Source organism: Neoarius graeffei, chromosome 27 (genome assembly GCF_027579695.1).
Source record: "Neoarius graeffei isolate fNeoGra1 chromosome 27, fNeoGra1.pri, whole genome shotgun sequence".
Classification (NCBI taxonomy): domain Eukaryota; kingdom Metazoa; phylum Chordata; class Actinopteri; order Siluriformes; family Ariidae; genus Neoarius; species Neoarius graeffei.
Window position 1 is genome coordinate 28,846,221 of NC_083595.1, and position 25,164 is coordinate 28,871,384.

The 25,164-nt window shown below is 42.5% G+C and overlaps 1 protein-coding gene across 2 annotated transcripts in view; it reads left to right on the plus strand.

Annotated features, from left to right (window-relative positions):
• Positions 1 to 5,039: 5,039 nt before the first annotated feature.
• The window catches only part of LOC132874745 (atlastin-2-like), a 54,489-nt gene continuing 34,364 nt past the window's right edge, over positions 5,040 to 25,164 (plus strand). The window contains exons 1-2 of one of the 2 annotated variants that reach the window (XM_060911130.1): positions 5,052 to 5,139; positions 20,803 to 21,011. Coding sequence is in view for 1 of the 2 variants with exons in the window: in XM_060911129.1 (XP_060767112.1) it covers positions 5,082 to 5,139 (58 nt within the window). In the remaining variant the exon portion in view is untranslated. Of the gene's footprint in view, positions 5,140 to 20,802; positions 21,012 to 25,164 lie in introns of both variants that reach the window. The other variant, XM_060911129.1, reaches the window with a different exon arrangement.

A 25,164-nucleotide genomic window follows, 5' to 3' on the forward strand; every position in this document is an offset into this window, starting at 1 on the left:
CATGGGTCTACATGAGGCGCGTCTCACGCTGTGTGATCATCTGGCACAACTGTCACTAACAGGTTACATGAATCTACAGTTTGGGCTAGAAAAAAAACAACAGTGCTCTGAGAGCACAATATCCCCTGCTGGCAACTAGGCCATAACTCTGGTAAAATGAAACTGAATTGACTGAATTACCGACATATAACAAAGAAAAGACATATAACAAAGACATATAACAAAGAATCCTGTCAAGTTTTGTGAAATTCCTCCAAAAATTGTGAGAGGAGTTGATTTCAGAAGGTGAGTACCCTTCCTGGGACGGACAGACAGACGGATGGAGGGACATCGCCACGACATAATCCCCATTCGGGCCTTTCGGCCAGCGGGGGATAAAAATTGTGAGGGAAGTTGATTTCAGAAAGCAAGCACACCTTGATGAAATTGCCAAAGTACAAGTTTGTTAATAATCAAGGGCATAACTCTGGTAAAATTTGCGCAAATTAAATGAAATTTCAATATGCGTATAACTGTCATATAACAAAGCCTTTTGCCAGGTTTGGTGAAATTCCTCCACAAATTGTGAGAGGAATTGATTTCAGAAGAATGTACACCCTCATGAAATTGTCAAAGGACAAGTTATTTAATCAAGGGTCAAAACTCTGGTAACATTTTCACAAATGAAATTAAATCGCAATATGCGTATTACCGTCATATAACAAGGCCTTTTGCCAAGCTTCGAGAAATTCGTTCAAAAATTGTGAGAGGAGTTGATGTCAGAAGGCAAGCGCACCTTCATGAAATTGTGAAAGTACAAGGTTGTTAATCAAGGGCCACAACTCTGGTAAAATGCAACTGAATTGAACAAAATAACAATATGCGTACTACTGACATATAACAATGCCTTTTACCAGGTTTGGTGAAATTCCTCCAAAAATTGTGAGAGGGCTTGATTTCAGAAGGTGAGCACACTTCCCAGGACGGACAGATGGACGGAAGGACATCCCCACGACATAATCCCCCTTCGGGCCTTTTGGTCAGCGGGGGGATAAAAATCAGCTCTTGCCAAACTTTTTTTTTGGTAACATTTTTGTGTATTTTTCTTATGACCGCTGGTGGTGCTGTTGCGCTTGATTCCACAAAATTCTTACTTCTGTTACCAGCAAATATTAATATTATCATCCAAAAATCTGATGTGAATACCAAAAATGAAACCTTACTGTATATCTGTGACTGACTTTTTATCTTTGAAAAAGGCTTAGCCCTGTTAGTCCATTTGTATCAGCCACCCCTGCTGTATGTCATGTATGAATTATCACAGTATTGGTCTTTGCAGTATTGATATACAGAAACCTACAATACATGAACGAACCCTCAAACAAAGCCCAATTAGAGATTATCACTCTGATTTCTCAAATAACTCTGAGAAGAAATAATGTTGCCATAGGCAGCCCAGACCACCTCTGATTGTGGGCAGAGTGATCGAATCCCTAAGCGCATTGACCCCATTTACACCTATACTTAGAACTGCTTGATCACCCAGGACACATGTTAATAAATCTTGTTACTTGGTAAGTCATGACCTAATGGTTAGAGAAGCAGCTTTGGGACCAAAAGGTAACTAGTTCAATTCCCTGGACCAGCAGGAATGGCTGAAGTGCCCTTGAGCAAGGCACCTAACCCTAGACTGCTCTTGGTACATTGTACATCGCTCTATATACCGTAAGAGCGTCTACTAAATGTGTGTGATCTGGGCCATAATGTTTTTGAGTCTGAATGCTACAAAAGCTGAAACACAAAAGAGAGTTGGAAAAAATGATCAGCCCCTTAATTCAGGTTACACTTACCTTTAGTCCAATAATAAGCTTAGATATGAATCCAAGGAACCAATCCAAAGCACAGCAGACAAAGATTATGTGACCTGCTGGGTTTATATTCAGGTTAAACTATGAGGACAATAGTTTGGTCCAAGACGGGACTTAATTAGTATCCAAGAAGCCAGCTCAGAGTAGCAGTGATGTGGACATGTAGCTTACAATCGTAGGGTTCCTTAATGAAATGATTTGGTTTCTGTGTGAAAATAATTGACTAATAATCAAATAATGAAGATGAGATAACTGAGATAACCATGTAGAATGATTATGTTCTCACATCTTCTACTCTGTATGTGTGTGTCTTTTCTTTGCACATAGTAAAATTCGTCTCAAGCCATTTTTTTCTCCAATTTACACAAGTCAGGCAAAGTCACATGGTTCAGCAGCCCTAAAATAATCACCATTACCTTTTTGAACACCAAAGGCGATAAAACACCATGCTTGGTCTCTTGACTCCAAAAACACCAAGCAGCTTTTATAAATAGTGGAGGAATTTACAATTGGTTTACACACACTTTCCATGAGGTCACCACTTTGCATCCAGTCAAACTAATGACTGCTGAACAGACCCCATACTGACTTTACTGGTGAAATGCTGCTGAGGGCTGAACATCTCCATCCTGTGTGATCAAATTCAACAGCTGTAATTACTGTGTTGGGGGTGGCATGGTGGTGTAGTGGTTAGCACTGTTGCCTTACAGCAAGAAGGTTCTGTGTTCAAGCCCCAGGGCTGGCAGGGGCCTTTTTGTGCATGTTCTCCCTGTGTCTGTGGGTTTCCCCCACAGTCCAAAGACATGCAGCTTAGGTTAATTGGTGACTCTAAATTGACCGTGAGTGTGAATGGTTGAGAGGAGAAAACCTCTATAATAATCTGGTAGAAGGCAACCACTACTGTAATGTTCCCAGAGACTTTGATGGCTGAAGCTGTCAGAGTGGCCATGCCATTGTAGTGATATGCCAGAATTACTGTGTTGAGATCATTACCTGAGCCTGTTGGTGTGACACAGTACACAGTTAAAGGCAAAAATATTGTTACACACCATAGTACATGCCTTCACTATACCTGTTTTTATCCTGAAGGCGATATCCTAAACATGTGCACTTTCAAAAATCAGGTTTTGCCCAACTTTCCTCCTCACTTCAGGATAATCTCAGGTGGAATCTCTGACCTAAGAACTGATGCTATAATAATGAACAGTTATTCCACGAAATTGAGTCACACATGACCTGATAGCCGCTGAGTTGCGTAGCGCCGAGTCGGCTATAAGCCATGTACGACAAGATTGAGTGGAATAATTGTGTTGTCCACATTCACTGGATTTTGAGAAAAACAGCATTTTTATTTTTAATTTTTGCAAATTCGATAAATAAAATCTTTATACAAAACGTCCAACAAAATCATTTCAGCTTAGCAGACACGTGACAAATTGCATACATGTGTAGTAAAATATTCAAATTTTATTTTTCTTTGAGCTTTTGAACCAGTCTAAAAAAATTCAACAAATTTTAATGCTTAAAGAAAAATAAAACCCTGTAGAACAGGATAAAGCGGCTAGAGATTATGAGATGAGATGAGATCATGGTTATATCATAGCGGTTAGCACGGTGGTGTAAGTGGTTAGCACGGTTGCCTCACAGCAAGAAGGTCCTGGGTTCAAGCCCAGTGGCTGGCGGGGGCCTCTTTGTGTGGAGTTTGCATGTTCTTCCCGTGTCTGTGTGGGTTTCCTCTGGGTGCTCCGGTTTCCCCCACAGTCCAAAGACATGCAGGTTAGGTTAATATGGGACGGCCTTGAGCGAGGCACCTAACTCCCAACTGCTCCCCGGGCCCTGTTAGCATAGCTGCCCACTGCTCTTGGTATGTGTGTGTGTTCACTGCTTCAGATGGGTTAAATGCAGAGAGGAATTTCACAAGTGTGTGATGAATAAAGTTATGCTTTCTTTCTTTTATAAATAATATCATGTTTATTTACAGCGGTGTAGTGGTTAGCGCTGTCGCCTCACAGCAAGAAGGTCCGGGTTCGAGCCCCGTGGCCGGCGAGGGCCTTTCTGTGTGGAGTTTGCATGTTCTCCCCGTGTCCATGTGGGTTTCCTCCAGGTGCTCCGGTTTCCCCCACAGTCCAAAGACATGCAGGTTAGGTTAACTGGTGACTCTAAATCAGGGGTGTCAAACCTGATCCATAAAGGGCCTTGTGGCTGCAGGTTTTCATTCCAGCCATGCAGCAGCACACCTGACTTGGCTCATTCAATCAACTGAACTGTCTTCACACAGTCAAATACTTGCAGCCACACCCACCCTTGATTAAAGGGTGGGTGTGTCAGTTGATTGAATGAGCCAAATCAGGGTGCTGCTGCATGGCTGGAATGAAAACCTGCAGCCACACGGCCCTTTATGGATCAGGTTTGACACCCCTGCTCTAAATTGACCGTAGGTGTGAATGTGAGTGTGAATGGTTGTCTGTGTCTATGTGTCAGCCCTGTGATGACCTGGCGACTTGTCCAGGGTGTACCCCGCCTTTCGCCCGTAGTCGGCTGGGATAGGCTCCAGCTTGCCTGCGACCCTGTAGAACAGGATAAAGCGGCTAGAGATGATGAGATGAGATTATGTGTAATGTCATGTCTAATAGTCACAAATGGAGTTTTGCCTTTCCAGCACACAGATGTGGTAAAGGTGTAAATATAATCACTGTGAGAAAAAAAAAAACTATAATGCAATAGTTGATAGGATTAAGAAACGTAGAAAACCTGTGGAACTACAGGTTTATATATATATATTTGTATAAAACTAGAAGTCGGTCGCCTAGCCTAGCTACATGCTAACACTCGACAGCCACATTTGAATCACGTTCATACATCCACCGCATTTTGATTGGCACTTGCTATGGCAACGGATTATTCCACTGTGTCAGGGAATGGGGGGAGACAATATTAACACGCTTAAAAGCACGAAGACGATGTAAAAATAATCCGAGTTTATCCATAACATTTTAAATCAATACATTAGTATATAGTATTATTTAGAAACGATATTGCTATGTTAATTCGGTTGGTTAGCGCTCAGTGACGTTCGGCGGACCCCATTTTGAGCTGCACATTAGCGCGGCGAGCACGTGCCCTCCCTCGAGCTCGAGCCGTACGCATTCTGTGGCTTGGATAAGAGGCGCGCGGGGAGTCGGAGCTGCTGACGTCAGACGAGTCGGAGTGATTATTTTGAAGTGGGGGTTAAAGATGGCGGCGGTGGAGAGCAGGCTGAAGCTTCACAATCATTCCGGGCTCAATCGGAAAGGTAACCGAAGACAGAGTGCGTGTAGATAAATAGGTGTTTTAAATATAAAGTGAGCAGATGTGATTTTTTTTTTTTTGGAGGCGGGCTTGAAAAATTGTTTCGTCATCATTTTGCAGTACAGGAGACTGACTGACTGACTGACTGACACCTGCTAATGCTAACGTTAAGATAAAGCTAGCTTTGAGCTAACGTCTCGGAGTAGTTCAGGCCAGTGCGCCCCAGGTGTCCTGCTTTATTAAACGGGTTTTTTTCTGTTTACACCGCTCTAGGATTCATTTTAACATAATGGAGGATATTCCAGAGTCTGCTTGAGCTTAGCGTCACTCCGAGGTTTTGTTGTGCGGGCAGGATTCAGGGTTGATGCACAGACTGTGATGGAGATGGAACCTGTTCCCTTGTGGTGATCTCAGTGTACGGTTTGCTGTTGTTTTTTTTTCTCTCTTCCTTGGGACTGAGAGTTCCACAGATCCCACAGCAGTCCGGTTAATGTTACTGCAGTGGACAGCAGGTGGCTTGGGCTTTGAGCATCTTTGTTTACATTGATCGGCTCAATGCCCCTTTCCCCAGAGAACTCGCTCCCAGTCTGTCTCACTCCCATTAAACACACTGCCGTGAGGACATCCATTAAATACCAAACAAGCACACAACATTTTATGGAAGCCCCTTTCCAGCACCATGACCCACGTTCTCATCATTATGACCATTTCTTGAGATCTTATCTCATAATGACTTGGTATCACCTAATAACTCATGAGTCTCATAATTATGACTTAGTATTCTGTAACTGATTTACTGACTTTCTATCTTGTAGTGGCTTAGTGTCTCATTTTAATTACTTACTATCTCATAATTATGACTTTGTATCTGTGTTAAAGTACATATCCTGGACCAATTTCATTTTTTTTAAATATGAAAGTATGGCATGGTGGTGTAGTGGTTAGCGCTGTCGCCTCACAGCAGGAAGGTCCGGGTTCGAGCCCCGTGGCCGGCGAGGGTCTTTCTGTGCGGAGTTTGCATGTTCTCCCCGTGTCTGCGTGGGTTTCCTCCGGGTGCTCCGGTTTCCCCCACAGTCCAAAGACATGCAGGTTAGGTTAACTGGTGACTCTAAATTGACCGTAGATGTGAGTGTGAATGGTTGTCTGTGTCAGCCCTGTGATGACCTGGCGACTTGTCCAGGGTGTACCCCGCCTTTCGCCCGTGGTCAGCTGGGATAGGCTCCAGCTTGCCTGCGACCCTGTAGAACAGGATAAAGCGGATAGAGATGATATGAGTATGTCCCTTTACACACTCATCCAGAAGGGTAATTTTGCACAAGGCCATCTGTCTACAGCAGAAAAAAATAAAATAACAAAACGCGTCTGGAAAAATCCCAAGTGAGTCTGGAGCCAGATTCGTGACGTTATCTGCGGAAGCGCCAGCAGGCTGTGAAAGCTTGCACGGTTTCAGTGCACAGCCTGTGTAGACCAAGCGCTCCCATTTCTCTCTCATTGTCCGGTCTTTTGGGAAACGATGAGTACTAATCCCATCAAGATTGGTGTTGCTACACCCTCCTACGATACATCTGTTAACCATTTTAATAATTACGCGATAACGTTGAAGAAATTTGCAGAAAACCACCAGGTCGTTTTCTCATAAACAAACCAGCGCTGACGTAGGATTCAGAAGGAGGCGTCACGAAAATCAATGTTTGCCGGGAAATCTATGCCAAGTTTTTTCAGAGGCGGACCAATTTGCCTCAAATGGCTTGATTTCAACTGAATTTTTCTGGTATTGCACAAAATACAAAATGTGACAGATATTTGACCAAAGTTTAATATAAAATAGAATTACATTGATCTTGCTTCTGAATTTACCCGTGATATGCACTTTAATATCTTTTTTTTTTTTCTTTTTAAATAATGGGATATTAAGTCATAATAGTAAGAATACTCATGAACTAGTAAGTCTGTGTTTATAAATCATAATTAAGATCTGTGTCCTCGTTATTATGACGTACTGTGTGACGACTTATTCAGGTTGTGGAAATGGATTTCCGTATAATGTTGTCTATATTAACATGTGGCATCTCTGACAGGTGGAAGTGAGTACAGGTTGTGTTTACTCAGCTTCCTGTTCTGTCCGACTCGTGATGGTGTCTGGAATTAACCACGGTTTTGTAGTGAAGCCTGGTTAAAGCTTAAACTCATGGTTTTGTTTGTTTGGGGGAAAAACTGCACGTTATTACAGTTCTGAATGTGCAGCAGATGTAACTAACTGTGCAGCTCATTGTGCCTCAGCTGGCAGTTTATTCAGCAGATTCTGTGATGCTTATTTACTTTTTTTTTTTTAAAATGTTGTGACGAGGTAAGTGAGGTCACTGTGGTCAATGTTTATTTTTAAAAATCCATCCATTTTCTGTACTGCTTAGCCAAGGACTCGTCAGGTGAGCTGGACCAATCCCAGCTGACTTCGGGTGAGAGGTGGTGTACACCCTGGACATGTCGCCAGTCTGTTGCAGGGCTAACGCAGAGAGACAGACAGCCAATCACACTCGCTTTCCCACTTATGAGCTGTTTTTGGAGTAGCTAGTTGACATGTCTTTGGACTGTAGAAGGAAACCGGAAGAAACCCACACAGGTATGGGGAGGCCCCAGTCCACTGGCAGACTCGAACCTAGAACCTACTTGCTGTGAGGTGACCGGGCTCTAACCAGGCTCACTGTGCTGCCCCATGAGTGTGTTTGTACATTTCCTGTAGCTGTTTTTCGGCAGTTAGTGGGTTTTGTTTTGTTTTGAGCTGATCTTTTTAACACGTCGTGGTTTTCACAAGTTAATCCTGACAACTCAAACCCACACGTCTCCGTCAGGCTGCCGGACAGTAATGCTGTATTAATGTACGGTCATTTTGTGTGTAATAAGTAGGCAGTTCACGATTCACCCAGTCACAGCTGGGTTTATGATTCGAGATATATATAAATATAAAAAATTTTTTCCCCTCAATATTTTTGGCGAAAGAAAATTTAAATGAAAACTTGACCCCCCCCCCCCCCCCCCCCCCAAAAAAAAAATGCAACATTTTATTTTTCTGTTCATCAATTTGAACAGCCATCCATCCATTATCCGTAACCGCTTATCCTGTACGGGGTCATGGACATGCTGGAGCCTATCCTGGCTGACTATGGGTGAGAGGTGGGGTACACCCTGGACAAGTCGCCAGATCGTTGCAGGGCTGACACACAACCATTCGCACTCGTGGTCAATTTAGAGCCACCAATTAGCCTAACCTGCATGTCTTTGGACTGTGGGGGAAACCGGAGCACCCGGAGGAAACCCACGCGGACACGGGGAGAACATGCAAACTCCACACAGAAAGGCCCTCGTCGGCCGCTGGGATCGAACCCAGACCTTCTTGCTGTGAGGCGACAGCGCTAACCACTACACCACCGTGTTGCCAATTTGAATATTCCTTTTGTTAATTTAAAGGTTTTATTTTCTTAACCAATAATAATTATTTACAAACATTGCAGCAAAATATAATAATCCCGTTCATGAATGTATTACGTTCCAGGGCTAAAAATTAACTTCAGTGCTTGATCGCCACTCGGGCCAGTATCCCTGAATTCTTAGTTGCCCAGGCCAAAATAAAGTGACCCTTAAATTTCCTTTAGTCAAACACAAAATTTAAAACCATTCTTACTTGAATAACACCCCGCGGTGTTTAACTTGTACCTCCAGAAACGGATTGATCAACAACATTAATTTGATGTAATTGTTTAGATGTTGTACGTTATTCTAACATTAGTCATTTAGCTGATGTTTTTATTCAAAGTGACGAACAATAAATGCATGTAGCCGAGAGAATCCGAGAGCGACCCGTGCTGAAGTACGAGTGTAAACAAACGGCCTGCAAATACCATCCGATATCTGGAATGATCAGGGTAGTGAAGAAGTTGAAGAAGCTTGGACAAATACATAGGCAAGGAATTATTTAAGTATGGTATGTTTGTTTCCAAAGTTTAACAGCATTTGCATGTGCATTAAAATGGTTAGTCTATGCTTCTCTCCTAGCTTTTGTTTCTTGAACCTGTACAAGAGACATCACGGTACAGTCGGCTGGTAGGGTTCGATTAGACTAGACCTCGGTGCTTATGGTTATGGTATTTGGCAGACACTTTGGTCCAACGTGACTTACAATATATAAACACGACATTATTAGTAAACCAGTACAATAATACGAATCTCTCTACTCTGACTGAGCCTCGCTTCCAGATGATAGCTGCTGCGTGACTGCAGGATTTCCCTTTTTTTGTTCAGCCTTTAAGCAAACAAACTCACCCTCTCTCTTTTTTTTACACATAATTTTGTCAATTTTATTACTGTGTAGATAATCGTACACCTCCATTCTTTTGTACTTGTCAATGTAGCTGGTGTCGGGCCACAACTTCATGTCGTCTATCTGTTCCGTGAGGGTAGACAGATGGGGCACTTTCGCTACGTTCATACTGCAAGGCTTAATGCTCAATTCCGATTTTTTTGTGAAATCCGATTTTTTTGTGAGGTCGTTCACATTAATAAATATATGCGACTTGTATGTGATCCTCAGTATGAACGAAAAGCGACCTAAAAGTGTTCCGCATGCGCATTGCAGGATACGACGACGTCACACGCAGTGAGCATGGCCAGTGTTTACGGAAGTAAAACCGCCCGGTTGCGGTATGACCCATCCAATCTAGCTTGAATAGCTGCATCCCCCCAAATGGAAATCAGCTCCCTAACCTCTGCGTCCTTCCATTGAGAAGATTCAGAACCTTCAAAGCCGAAGCGTCCCTCGCATTGATGTCATGCGCAGGGGCGCAGATACGTTTTTTGAACTGGGAGGGACAAAAAACTGGGGGGGGACAAAGCTGCCAGCAAACCAACCCCAACCCCGATATGCCTGTCAAACTTGTTGTTAGTAACCATAGCAACCAAGCTCGAGCTCGCAACCTGTGCAGTCTGCGCAGCTCAACCAACCGAATATCAGTCTTTGTTTTATGTGAGTTGTTGCAACTATGTATACACTCCTGTGCACCTCAATAAACCGAATGGTAATTAGTCTTTTGATTTTTCCGTGAGGTTTGCCTTATGCAAAGAAAGACAGCATAGATGTTTTTTCCTCCCTATAAGTGGGGGGGACCGAACGAGGTGAATTTAAATCTGGGTGGGACGAGTCCCCCCCTCTATCTGCGCCCGTGATTATGCGCCATGTTGTTGTAACTTTTTTTGAGAGACCCGCCGCCTACTTCAGCGCAGAATAGTGACGTTTGTGGCTTGTTGATGACGTGTAAGTCGGATGAATGCGACCTGGCGGTTCAGACTGAAGTCGCATATGAAAAGATCGGATAGGAATCGGAATTAGGACCACATATCCAAACGGCCTGGGTCGGATTTGAAAAAATCGGATCTGTGTCGTTCATATTGTCAATAAAAGATCGGATACAGGTCACATATGGGCGAAAAGATCGGATTTGAGTCACTTCAGCCTGCAGTGTGAACGTAGCCTTTGATCATATTATCCCCAGAGCACATCAGAAAATCAGACCTGTGTAACCATCTTTTAGCCATTTTGGAGCTTAACTACCTAGCAGTTAGCGTTAGCTATAAACGTCTTCTGCTACAGCATGATGCAGCAATGAATCGTGGGGGAAAGTCAGAGTTCGGGAAAGTTGTGTGCTGTGTCTGAAATCTAGGGCTGTGCTCGTTTGCCATCAGTTGCTCACGATATCGTACCATATATATCGAGTTAAACGATGTCTTTAACGTATTGTAAGCAGAGGGCGTGAATACGTTTGGCGCCAAAATTATTCAATCAATGAGTCTCGAGACGAGGCCATGGAGACATGGGGGACGTAATTAGCGGCTTGCAGCGTCTGTAGCAGAGCGCATTGAAGCAGAGCGCCTAATTTCTAGTGCGCATGCCCTGAGTAACTGGAAGCGCCATTTGTAAATAAAAACGTTTTTCGTTGGAACAGGTTGCAAGCATGAATTTCCGTCGATTTCTGGCATGAAACATGCTTTAAGTCAAGTGCAAATTGATGACGACCTGCTACAGAACCGGGAGATGTGCATGAAATATGTCATGTCATTTTCGATTTTCAAGTGAGTAGACGATATCATATCGTACCCCCGAAAATCGTGCATGATCGAGTATTGTGAGCTGTGAGCACAGCCCTACTGAAATCACTCACTCGTTCACGACTCGCTACTCACTATCTACCGTAGCTCATTGGTAAAATGGAAAAAAACCCACTTTCGGACACTACTCTGTCACGCTGTTATCTGCGTCGTTACTGTCGCATAATTAAAATGTGCCAGATCAGTCGGCTGGTGGGTTTTCAAAATAACATACATGCGTGTATTTCCCACTTTAATAAATATATAGCATCTCTGTCCATCCATTATCCGTAACCGCTCATCCTGTGCAGTGTCGCGGGCAAGCTGGAGCCTATCCCAGGTGACTATGGGTGAGAGGCACCCTGGACAAGTCGCCAGATCATCGCAGGGCTGACACATGGAGACAAACAACCATTCACACCTACGACTAATTTAGAGCCACCAATTAGCCTAACCACATGTTTTTGGACTGTGGAGGAAACCCACACAGACACGGGGAGAACATGCAAACTCCACACAGAAAGGTCCCCGTCAGCCACTGGGCTCGAACCCAGAACCTTGTTGCGGTGAGGCGACAGTGCTAACTATTACACCACTGTGCCGCGGCTCTGCTGCATCTCAGTTCTTTTAAATCGAGGCTGAAGACTTTCTTCTTCGCCGCTGCCTTTTTATTAGATCAAATTTGAGGCTTTTGATTAATTCCTCGCTCTGCACTGGAACGTTTATTCTTGTATTTTATCTCATTTCTATTTTAGCTTTTCTATTCTCTTACTATTTTTAATTGTACTTGAATGTCCGTTTAAAATGTTTCTTCCTTCGTTCATTCACCCCAACACTACAATATTATCGCCGTTTTCGCACCAGATCATGTATATTTGTCTTGTGCCCGTTGTCATAAGGAAAAACAAACTATTGCTATACTCGATCTAAAATACTTAACGGTCCTTATGACATTGGCGCGACCACAATACACGATGGTATATATTGCTTGGTTAGTGACCATTGGTTGTAGACTACTTTTCGCAGTGCATTGTGGGATGCTATGAGTGCACTATATAGGGTGAAATAATTCTCACTATGCATTCGGACAGCACTACAAAATGACGAACTCGCTATATAGTGAGCAGTGACTGATTTCAGACACACCGGTGGATATTGTGGTGCGATCTGATTCTGAACTCACGAACGGCTTTGGATTTTGCGCTTTAGAACTAAACTTTTACTAGAAATCACGAACTTAGAGTTGAGGAAAAGAAAGGTACTCCAAGGAAGGAAAATTTTTTTTTTAATTTTTTTATTTTTTTATTCATTCGCCCCTTGGTTGACCATACCTCAACTTTTAGTGGCCCTGGACTGGTCAGTTTTTAGTCGTGACCGTGCGATCACCAAGTTTTCAACCCTGAAGTTCTTGCTCCTGATTGGTCAAAAGGTATTGGTTTATATTAACACGCTTATGTTTTGTTTGTACAGTAAGAAGAACTCCTTCACAGGGACTTGTTTTAATGATGCTTTAAATGAAAATTCTTGCTTAGTCTCCAACCTTGGAGAAACATACCAGTAGGTGGATTGGTTACACTAACGTTCCCCTGGGTTTGTGTGACTGTGTGGGAATTTTAGTGACCTGTATTCCCGTCTCATGCCCAGTGTTCCCAGGATAGATTGGGAATTGACTCTGAATAATCCAGATTGACCCTGACCAGCCAGGATAAGGTGGTTACTGAAGATCAATGAACGAACAAATAAAAACTGAAATCAAAGTATATTTCTTGTTCGTGTACATTTTAATGTAGATTTCTAATTTTTGATTTGATTTTTGATTGCAAGTTCGTTGGAATACACACAGGGATGGAAAATACTTCATCGATAGGGTGTACTGACCAGCTAATCCAAAAAGGACACATTAATACTGAACAGAGTTTTAACTTTGTAATGAACCCAGTCGAGTTGGATCTTGTCCAGACTGGCAGGATCGCAAGTGTTTCAGGTTATAACTGAGCAGAAGGCTGAAAGAAACGCTCAGACTGCAGTATTCTTTCCTTTCAGGTTTGAATTGAGAACTGGAACCAGACTTTGTCTTTGTCGGAGACTTGCTTACTTCCTCCCTCAGATCAGAGCCTGCTTTCTCCCCTCAGTTCAAATCGGTCCTTCTGTCAGATCGCTGTCGCCTTTAGACATGCTAATATGTGACCTATTTGGATCAGATCTGCTGAGCTGTAACCTGGACTTTACACTGCAAGCAGGACACGAGTCTTGCCTCAGCTCCTGAATGACTCGAGGATGGTACTGGAGTAGGACGTACAGCGAGACTTCCGTCACTGCAGTGTATAATGAGGAGCTAATGCGTACAGGATTGTATTAAATGAAAAGGAATACAAATCACTGAAAACACTTAGAGTAAAAATGAAAGTCCAGCTCAATACAGGAAACCCGTAACTGCAGGAAGAGGATCAAACTGACATCGGAATTATAAAAAGCTGCGAAAAGATTTGAAGTCCTTACAGATGTCCACAAGCGCTGGCGACAGACGGTCCGTCCCGGTTACTCTATCCCAGGAAAAAAGCAGAACTTGCCTTTCAGTGTTCAAGCAATTTCGCTGGCCATAATTTGCTGCAAATCCAATTATTCCACCAAGAAATTGTCTTCGATTCGGGTGTAGCACAACTGGAAGCGACGCCATATTTGTCGATAGATTCTTGAGCTCTGATTAGCTGAGCTGGACCACGTGACCATGCCATAGTAGTTATGTTACAGAGCCAGGTAGCGTACTACAGAGGGTAACTGAGAAAGCCAAGCACACAAACAGCTGGAGGGAAATTACATACATGATTTGCAAGTATTTTACAGGGAAATGGTTTAGTAATTTTATTAACTGAGAATGCACCAGAAGGCATGTAAACTTCAAAATTTTCTGGGTGGGCATGCCACCAGGATCCCCCCAGCATTAGCATGCTGTGGTGGCAATGCCACTACAAATTTCAGATCCACCTATGACTTTCTTTTTTTTTTTCTCTCCAAAAAGTCAGCTACTTCAGATTTTCTGGAGAACCCTGTCCTTACACTAGTCTAGGACCTGGCTTAGACCTGTGTGCACATAATTTAGGAGAGGATAACTCAACTGTTGTTTTAGGCTAATTTGACCCCAAGGAATAACTTGGGGTGTGAGCCAAAATTGCTACCCGGGGCGAACAGCCTGAAAATTACCAATCCAAGATAGCCACCAGTATTACGGTATTATTATTATTATTATTATTATTGTGTTACTCTTCTTGTTTCTGACCCTGGTTTATGTGACACAAACAGTAATAATGTTATGTTAAAAGTTGTAAAACATTTAGGCGCTCAAGATATTGCAGCCTACTAAAGTAACAAGTTTTTCACTTTAAGTTAACATTTCATTGACCGTACAGTGCCTTGAAAAAATATTCATGCCCCTTGAACTTTTTCACATTTTTCCACCTTACGGCCACGAACTTAAAAGTTTTTTATTGAGATTTTATGTGATCGACCAACACAGAGTAGCACATAATTGTGAAGTGGAACGAAAATGATAAATGATCTTCAAAATTTTAAACAAATAAAAATCTGAAAAATGTGATGTGCATTAGTATTCAGCCCCCCTGCGTCAATACTTTGTAGAGCCACCTTTTGCTGCAATTACAGCTGCAAGTCTTTTGTGGTATGTCTCTACCAGCTTTGCACATCTAGACACTGAAATTTTTGCCCATTCTTCTTTGCAAAATAGCTCAAGCTCAGCCAGATTGGATGGAGAGCGTCTGTGAACAACAATTTTCAAGTCTTGCCACAGATGCTTAATGGGATTTAGGTCTGGACTTTGACTGGGCCATTCTAACACATGAATATTCTTTGATCTAAACCATTCCATTATAGCTCTGGCTGTATGTTTAGGGTCATTGTCTTGCTGGAAGGTGAATCTCCTTCCCAGTCTCAAGTCTTTTGCAGCCTCTAGCAGGTTTTCTTCCAGGATTGCCCTGTATTTAGCTCCATCCATCTTCCCATCAACTCTGACCAGCTTCCCTGTCCCTGCTGAAGAAAAGCATCCCCATAGCATGATGCTGCCACCACCATGTTTCACAGTGGGGATGGTGTGTGCAGGGTGATGAGCAGTGTTAGTTTTCCGCCACACATAGCGCTTTGCATTTAGGCCAAAAAGTTCAACTTTGGTCTCATCTGACCAAAGCACCTTCTTCCACATGTTTGCTGTGTCCCCTACATGGCTTCTGGCAAACTGCAAACGGGACTTCTTATGCCTGTCTTTCAACAATGGCTTTCTTCTTGCCACTCTTCCAAAAAGGCCAGATTTGTGGAGTGTACGACTTGTAGTTGTCCTGTGCACAGATTCTCCCACCTGAGCTGTGGATTTCTGCAGCTCCTCCAGAGTGATCATGGGCCTCTTGGCTGCTTCTCTGACCAGTGCTCTCCTTGCTCGCTCTGTCAGTTTAGGTGGACGGCCGTGTCTTGGTAGGTTTGCAGTTGTGCCATACTTTTTCCATTTCTGAATGATGGAATGAACAGTGCTTCTTGAGATGTTCAGAGCTTGGGATATTTTTTTATAACCTAACCCTGCTTTAAACTTCTCCAGAACTTTATCCCTGACCTGTCTGGTGAGTTCTTTGGTCTTCATGATGCTCTTTGTTCTTCAGTGTTCTCTAACAAACCACTGAGGCCTTCACAGAACAAGTGTATTTATGCTGAGAGTAAATTACACACAGTAGGACTCTATTAACTAATTAGATGACTTCTGAAGGCAATTGATTGCACTGGATTGCATTTAGAGGTATCAGAGTACAGGGGGCTGGATACTAATGCACACCACATTTTTTTTCGGATTTTTGTTTAAAATTTTGAAGACCATTTATCATTTTCGTTTCACTTCACAATTATGTGCTACTCTGTGCTGGTCTATCACACAAAATCTCAATAAAAAAAACTTTTAAGTTTGTGGTTGTAAGGTGGAAAAATGTGAAAAAGTTCAAGGGGTATGAATACTTTTGCAAGGCACTGTAAATAGTATGATTTTGAAAATAGTTTCTTTAATCAAATGCTTGCTTTCTTATACTCTCCTAAATTATGTGCATAGGTCTCCCAATTCCATGATTTCATGTTGGAGGTAGGGTTATTCTGTTTTTCTCATGTTTTCTGTGAAACTGCGGTTTTGGCCAATTTTCGGTGGTCTTTTTTAAATATAAACCTTGCCATAGCTTGTTCCTTTTTTTCTTCAATCATGAAATGATGTCACTAATAGATTCCCCATACCCATAAAATGAGGTATTGCACATACTCAGAGACTCAGATTGTTGGCGCGCCCGCGTCTAAGACACACTATTTCGAATAATGAACGCATTGTCGAGAGGGGCAGGGGCCAATATGGACGCGAGCATTTTATACCCTATTTGGAACGTTTCGTGGCGTATTACTTGACTTCATGGTTTCAATATCGAAAATCTTGCACAAATATGCAACTTCCAACATAATTATCTGGATATTCAACAGATTTCAGCATCGGATGAATTTGTTTTGACCGCTGCCATATTGAATATACGTCGGACCCGTTCGTGTATTTACGCCGCCCCGTTTGTAGCGTCCCAAGCGAGTAAAACCTGATCCAAGTCTTTCGCTAGGTGGCGTCTTACGGTCTATGTACGAATATTCGAAAGAGACAAGAAAACATGGATAAGAAAAAAAAAAAAGAAAAATACATCTATTTTTGTCATTCTTCGGCAGAAAGAGAGTATATTCACCTGAAAAAACTGATACCCAAGGTAATTAGTCATACTAGATTTGCACACATCCTGATTCTGATGATTTAATCAACTGTTGTATCGTTAGTATCAGACATTATTAATTTTCAAACTTCATAGCCTGGATTTGAACCCAAGATTGAAGATTCAGCATCCCATCTGACTCTCTGAAATTAGAAGTAGAGATGATTAGAGACGAGCAGAATTAGACCGTCACAGCATGCAAAAAACAAACCCATTCTTGTGCTAGAATTTACAAGGAGGAGATAATATAGATGTGATATATAGCGGCCTGTGGTTGAATTCCAAAATATTGCCACTGATTAAACAATATCTCAATATGTTTGGTTGAAGCATTGATTTTTGTCATCTACATTTTGCTTCATATGGCTTCTAATACCAAAAAAAAAAAACAGAATTGAGAAGAAAAAAACCAGCCCCTGGGCTGCCCCAGCTGTTCATTGGGCTCGCTTCGCTCACTAGGTTCGCTTCAACTGAAGGATAATCACTGGGCCCCCCATTGTAGAAATGGGCCCCTGTTTTTTCCCAGGAGGGGCCCTGTGGGCCCCTTGACCTGCAAAACAATGAGTCTCTGCTTACTTCTATGGTGAGTGGTTCAAAATTGTATATTTTCAATATGGCTACCGGCAGCCATCTTGGATTGGTAATTTTCAGGCTGTTCGCCCCGGATAGCGATTTTGGCGCACATCCCAAGTTGTTCCTTGGGTTCAAATTAGCCTAGAACAGCTGAGTTATCGTCTTCTAAATGATGTGCATACATATCTAAGCCAGGTTCTCTGCTACATCCATAAATTCCTCTTTTTATATTTTTATTTATTTATATATAACAGACCCTGCCTTGCTCTTCTTTGTTATTGCATGCCTGTGCGTCTCAATTTAGCTTGAGCCTAAAGGACAGAACGTTGAAGCAGGTCGCACCATGCACTCCAAAACCAAAATGTAACCTTAACAGTAAAATCAGGTAACGGCGATATTTATTATCCTTTGTCCTCCTTAATGATCTGATGCTCACACTTTACTGTAAACTGTCAAGCCATATAGTTCAGGCTGCGTGTCTGTCCTCAGACATAATATCTCGCTTTCTCTCCCGCACACAGAGCTGTCGTCATCAGAATAACATCTCTCTCGAATTGTAGCGAAGTGCATTATCCTCCACATGTGGCCATCAGGAATGGCTTTTTGCTGCCGACATTGTATTTGTTTTTCCATCAAATCTGCTGGATCTGTTTAACGGCTCCATCACAGTCCTTACGTTATAACCCTGTATGGTCGTAATGGTATTTTTGGGATGACCTCTGTAATAAAATATTTACCTGGTCCCTCTGTGACTACGCTCACGTCCAGACCGGAAGGAATACGTTTCCGGTGAGGTTTCTTATAAGCCTCGAGATTCGTGTCTTAATGACAAGATTACCTTATCAGGTCATGAATTTATTAAACGCTGCAAGTTGCATGACTGTGTCTTCTGTTAAAAAGAAGTGAGACTAATACAGTACATGTAGCCATCACTTTAACAGCTCCTCTATCAGCTTTTACTCTGTGTTCATGTCTCATCCACTTTCTGTCCCCAAAAGTAGCTTGTTAAAATTTAATATAGTGCTTAGCGGTAGAAACTGAGCCACTGTAATAAAAAACTCTCGTCTTCGGATGACTACAAATCAACAGAGAACAAGTTCTTTCCCTCCTTTTAATGTTTTCAGGACACGGCAGCAACATGATCGCGTTATGAATTTATTTATGTTAACTGCGTTTTTTTTTTTTTTTAAAACATTTGCGTCATGGACGACGTTCAGACTCTCATCTCATTATCTCTATCCGCTTTATCCTGTTCTACAGGGTCGCAGGCAAGCTGGAGCCTATCCCAGCTGGCTACGGGCGAAAGGCGGGGTACACCCTGGACAAGTCGCCAGGTCATCGCAGGGCTGACACAAATGCTACGTTCACACTGCAAGGCTTAATGCTCAATTCCGATTTTTTTGTGAAATCCGATTTTTTTTTTTTTTGTGAGGTCATTCACATTAACAAATATATGCGACTTGTATGTGATCCTCAGTATGAACGAAAAGCGGCCTAAAAGTGTTCCGCATGCGCATTGCAGGATACGACGACGTCACACACAGTGAGCATGGCCAGTGTTTACGGAAGTAAAACCGCCCGGTTGCGGTATGACCCATCCAATCTAGCTTGAATAGCTGCATCCCCCCAAATGGAAATCAGCTCCCTAACCTCTCCGTCCTTCCATTGAGAAGATTCAGAACCTTCACAGCCTGAAACGTCCCTCGCATTGATGTCACGCGCAGGGGCGCAGATACGTTTTTTGAACTGGGGGGGACAAAAAACTGGGGGGGACAAAGCTGCCAGCAAACCAACCCCAACCCTGATATGCCTGTCAAACTTGTTGTGGGTTACCATAGCAACCAAGCTCGAGCTCGCAACCTGTGCAGTCTGCGCAGCTCAACCAACCGAATATCAGTCTTTGTTTTATGTGAGTTGTTGCCACTATGTACGTACTGCCATGCACCTCAATAAACCGAATGGTAATTAGTCTTTTGATTTTTCCGTGAGGTTTGCCTTATGCAAAGAAAGACAGCATAGACGTTTTTTCCTCCCTATAAGTGGGGGGGACCGAACGAGGTGAATTTAAATCTGGGTGGGACGAGTCCCACCCTCTATCTGCGCCCGTGATTATGCGCCATGTTGTTGTAACTTTTTTTGAGAGACCCGCCGCCTACTTCAGCGCAGAATAGTGACGTTTGTGGCTTGTTGATGACGTGTAAGTTGGATGAATGCGACCTGGCGGTTCAGACTGAAGTAGCATATGAAAAGAGCGGATAGGAATCGGAATTAGGACCACATATCCAAACGGCCTGGGTCGGATTTGAAAAAATCGGATCTGTGTCGTTCATATTGTCAATAAAAGATCGGATACAGGTCACATATGGGCGAAAAGATCGGATTTGAGTCACTTCAGCCTGCAGTGTGAATGTAGCCATAGACACAGACAACCATTCACATTCACACCTACGGTCAATTTAGAGTCACCAGTTAACCTAACCTGCATGTCTTTGGACTGTGGGGGAAACCGGAGCACCCGGAGGAAACCCACGCGGACACAGGGAGAACATGCAAACTCCACACAGAAAGGCCCTCGCCGGCCACGGGGCTCGAACCCGGACCTTCTTGCTGTGAGGCGACAGCGCTAACCACTACACCACCGTGCCGCCTGACGTTCAGACTGTCGGTCCAAATCTGGTTGTGCACATGCGATTGGAGTCCGATCATGTAGCAAGTCTGAACAGCCAAAAATCACAAGATCTGATTTTTAAAAATCTTTCACACCACTTTGGTTTGCAAATCCGTTTAAGTTGGACTGATCAGTCGTGGGTTTCCCAAAAGCCTCAATGCTAAGAGCATCTTAACCAGGAGAGAAAGAGAGAGAGAGAGAGAGAGTGAGTTCATTGTGCAGCTTGCTCTACCGTTTAATGATCTTTGTGCTACTCTGCTTTTGGGAAACTTGGCACTGATTGGATTTCAGGTTGGTTCTTTTATGTCGACATTTGACGTCATGTAAAGTTTACGTCATTCATAGAGTTTGGTGGTGTGTGAAATAAAGCAGAGCAGACAAGCCTCCTCCATCTCTGACGTTGTATTATTTTATGAATTTTTCTTAAAACCTATGCCACGACTTCAAATTTCCATGTGGTAAAGAAACAAGCCTGTTTCCTTACCCTCCATTTTGGTTTATTTGTCAGCTGCTTCTACTTTTGGGCACAGTGTTCTTACTACTGCTGGGGCCAACGTGAAATAAGACGAAGCGTGAGGATTGCCACTCGGATTGCATCCGATCACTTGCAATATATAATGTGGACAGTCAATCAGGAAGGCCGGCTTCAGATTGGATGTGCAAAAAAAGGAGTTGGACTGAGCGTGTGAATATGGCCATATACACAGCTTTATGTTTGTAAGTATGAGAGATTTTACCAGCTGTAGCAGTTATTTCCATTTTAATCTTTCTCCAAGTGTCTCCTTTGGTTGACTTTTTTTTTTTTTCTTTCTAATGACTTCCCAGTGCAACACGCTGTAGGAGATGAAAACCAACTCCATTTTAAAGGGCCTCTAAAACATCTATCGTTCCATTATCACTATAGTGTTCAAAAGCTTCTGGATCAAATGGAAGTGTTTTCTTTTCTGTGGGAAGCTTCTAAAAGGCTTTCTCTGGAATTGAGATGGCTGATTAAACAAGTTCAGTGTCTTTGGTCAGAAATCTCGACTGAACATCGCCATTTAAGCTGCTCATCAGCGTAGCCAGAGAGAAACTTTGCTCATCTGGACGTAAAAGTAACGTCTGAGGAAAAGCAGTCTATCAGTCCTTCAGCAGCAGTGTGACTGTTTTGTTTTTTATACTTGTTATGTATCCAGCAGAAATCATGAGGAAAATATTGAAGAAAATGACGACTGTATTTCTGGTCAGATTGGTAGTTTTGTACCAACAGTGTCCGAAATCACTCACTATATAGTAAGGTCACCATTTTGTAGTGCTGTCTGAATGTATAGGGAGAGTTATTACATCATATATAGTGCACTCAGAGTATCCCACAATGCATCATGAAAAGTAGTGTACAACCGACGGTCACAACCAAGCAATGTCTAGCATTGTGCATTGCGGTCACGCTGAAAGAACAAGTGTGTTGGGGTGAATGGACGGAGGAAGATGCACATTATAAACGGACATTCAAGTACAATTAAAAATGGTAAGAGAATAGAAAATCTAAAATAGAATGAGATAAAATACAAGAATAATAGTTCCAGTGCAGAGCGAGGAATTAATCAAAAGCCTCAAATTTGATTTAATAAAAGGCAGCGGCAAAGAAGAAAGGATCCAGCCTTGATTTAAAAGAACTGAAAAATGCAGCAGACACAAAGTACTTTGTATTTATTAATGTGGGAAATGCGCTCTGTATAATGTGTTTTTATTATTTTGAAAACCCACCAGCCGACTGATCTGGCACGTTTTAATTGTGCAACAGTAATAACAATGCGGCGGAGTAGTGTCAGAAAGCATTTTTTCATTTTATCAATGTGCTCACTATATAGTCCTCCTACATAGTAATTCCCTATATAGCGATTAGGGAGTAGTGAATGAGTGATTTCGGACACAGCACATGGCAGTTTGCAGGAAAGTAAAAATAAGAATGTCCATCAGTGACCTGCATTGTGATACGAGGTGACAAATCATCGCGGAGGTCAATTTAGGGTTGGTGCTCAAACGCAGCAGTTAGTCATGACATCACTGGCTCACATTTCACATCAACCCAGCTCACTGAAGCTCTCCAAAACCATCCACAAATCTCATCTCATTGTCTCTAGCCGCTTTATCCTGTTCTACAGGGTCGCAGGCAAGCTGGAGCCTATCCCAGCTGACTACGGGCGAAAGGCGGGGTACACCCTGGACAAGTCGCCAGGTCATCACAGGGCTGACACATAGACACAGACAACCATTCACACTCTCATTCACACCTACGGTCAATTTAGAGTCACCAGTTAACCTAACCTGCATGTCTTTGGACTGTGGGGGAAACCGGAGCACCCGGAGGAAACCCACGGGGAGAACATGCAAACTCCGTACAGAAAGGCCCTTGCCGGCCACGGGGCTTGAACCCGGACCTTCTTGCTGTGAGGCGACAGCGCTAACCACTACACCACCATGCTGCCCCCCCATCCACAAATAATCTTTAATAAACTACCACTTATGAAACCATAAGGCTGATCAGGTTCTGTGGAAGGTTGTTCCTAATCAATACAGAAACAGGTTTTGAGCTCATCCAGCAGTTTCTGACAATATTACTCACTTTCATCTGCGCGCGCATGTATATAAAGTATATTTCCTTTCCCCAAGCATGCAGCCTTTAGCCTACACGGAGCATAGCCTGAGAGCGCAGACTCCACGTTCAGCAATCGGTGGAACACACATTTTACACAGATTGCTTGTGTAGGGAATCAACAATTACAGGTTTGGACAGGAATGAACGTTTGACCCATCAATGAAATGTGGGGGTGCGGCTTTTTTTTTTTAAATAAATATTTTTGGAAACGTTAAAGCACCAAATGCATTTCACAAAACCTAAAATAGCAAAATGGGCAAAAGGCTTAAGTCATTAAATTTGGAGACAGATTTGCCAAATTAGCAACACTGACTCATCTCACACATTGCTGCTCAAGCACTTGCGGTTCCACTGCTCTGCCCATCTATTCCTTTTTTTTTTTTTTTTTTAAATAAAGCAATTGGTCTCAATAATACAAGACGTTTCACATCAGGCACACAGCAGCTTATCCTCGTTTTATTTATTACTCAGTACCAACTCTAGTCACTTTAGCTGTAACCATATTGTGTAAGTCAGCATGTGGTGTTCATCGGGTTTTTTTTTCTTTCCTCGTAATTGCTTTATCACTTTGTACTGTAGAGAGGCATGATTTATAGCTAGTGTTTATAATGATTTTTCTCCATCTTAATCAAAAGATAATCCAGCCAGCGAGGAACAAAAATTTCAGCAGGCTTTCCTGTCGTGTCTGTGCATAAACATGTTATGCTGAAAAGTAAAATGATCATCTTCAATTAAAAACAGTGTTACAGGGTGGGGTGGTACAGTACATGAGGACAGTGGGTATTATCATGTGTTTAAGACAGTGCAGTAATGTCTAAAATGATGATTTTGCTCAGTATTCGAGTTGTTTTCAAGGTCTTTGTCATTTCAACCATATACAGTACAGTTGGTACACTACACAGTTAAAACGAAGCTACGTTTATCCAGGACCATGGCGCTACATTTAAACATCACAGGACTACAAGTCTACAAATAACATGAAGTACAAGAGTGCAACACTGCAGACAGTAAATGACGCAATAAACAACACAAACACTATAAGTGCAGACACAAGCAGCATAAGGTGCAGAGATGAGTGTGCATATTGAGGTAGTATATGAAAGAGAATGAATAAATTTAACCTTGTGTGTGCGAGAGACCTTGTAAGGCAATAGTGCGTTATTGTCCACTGTGCAAAAGATTGCAGTGCGAGTGGTGTGTTCAGCAGTCCCTTCATCAGTTATTCAGGAGCAAAGTAACTTTATTGTACTCGTATTCCTTCACCTGAATAAGAGGTGTATAAAAACAATGTCAGTTCTTATAGTGGTGCTTGAAAGTTTGTGAACCCTTTAGAATTTTCTATATTTCTGCATAAATATGACCTGCAGAAGATTTTCACACAAGCCTTAAAAGTAGCTAAAGAGAACCCAGTTAAACAAAGGAGACAAAAATATTATACTTGGTTGTTTATTTATTGAGAGAAATGATCCAGTATTACATATCTGTGAGTGGCAAAAGTATGTGAATCTTTGCTTTCAGTATCTGGTGTGAGCCCCTTGTGCAGCAATAACTGCAACTAAACGTTTCCGGTAACTGTTGATCAGTCCTGCACACCGGCTTGGAGGAATTTTAGCCCGTTCCTCCATACAGAACAGCTTCAGCTCTGGGATGTTGGTGGGTTTCCTCACATGAACTGCTCGCTTCAGGTCCTTCCAGAACATTTCGATTGGATTAAGGTCAGGACTTTGACTTGGCTATTCCAAAACATGTATTCTTCTTTAAACATTCTTGGGTAGAATGACTTGCGTGCTTGGGGTCGTTGTCTTGCTACATGATCCACCTTCTCTTGAGATTCAGTTCATGGACAGATGTCCTGACATTTTCCTTTAGAATGGGATAAGGTTCTGATGGTGGAATGCAGTGTTTTCCTTCTTTCAAACATAACGCTTATCATTTAAACCAAAAAGTTCTATTTTGGTCTCATCTGTCCACAAAACATTTTTCCAATAGCCTTCTGGCTTGTCCACGTGATTTTTAGCAAACTGCAGATGAACAGCAACATTCTTTTTGGAGAGCAGTGGCTTTCTCTTTGCAACCTTGCCAATGCACATCATTGTCGTTCAGTGTTCTCCTGATGGTGGACTCATGAACATTAACATTAGCCAATGTGAGAGAGGCCTTCAGTTGCTTAGAAGTTACCCTGGGGTCCTTTGTGACCTCGCCGACTATTACACGCCTTGCTCTTGGAGTGAT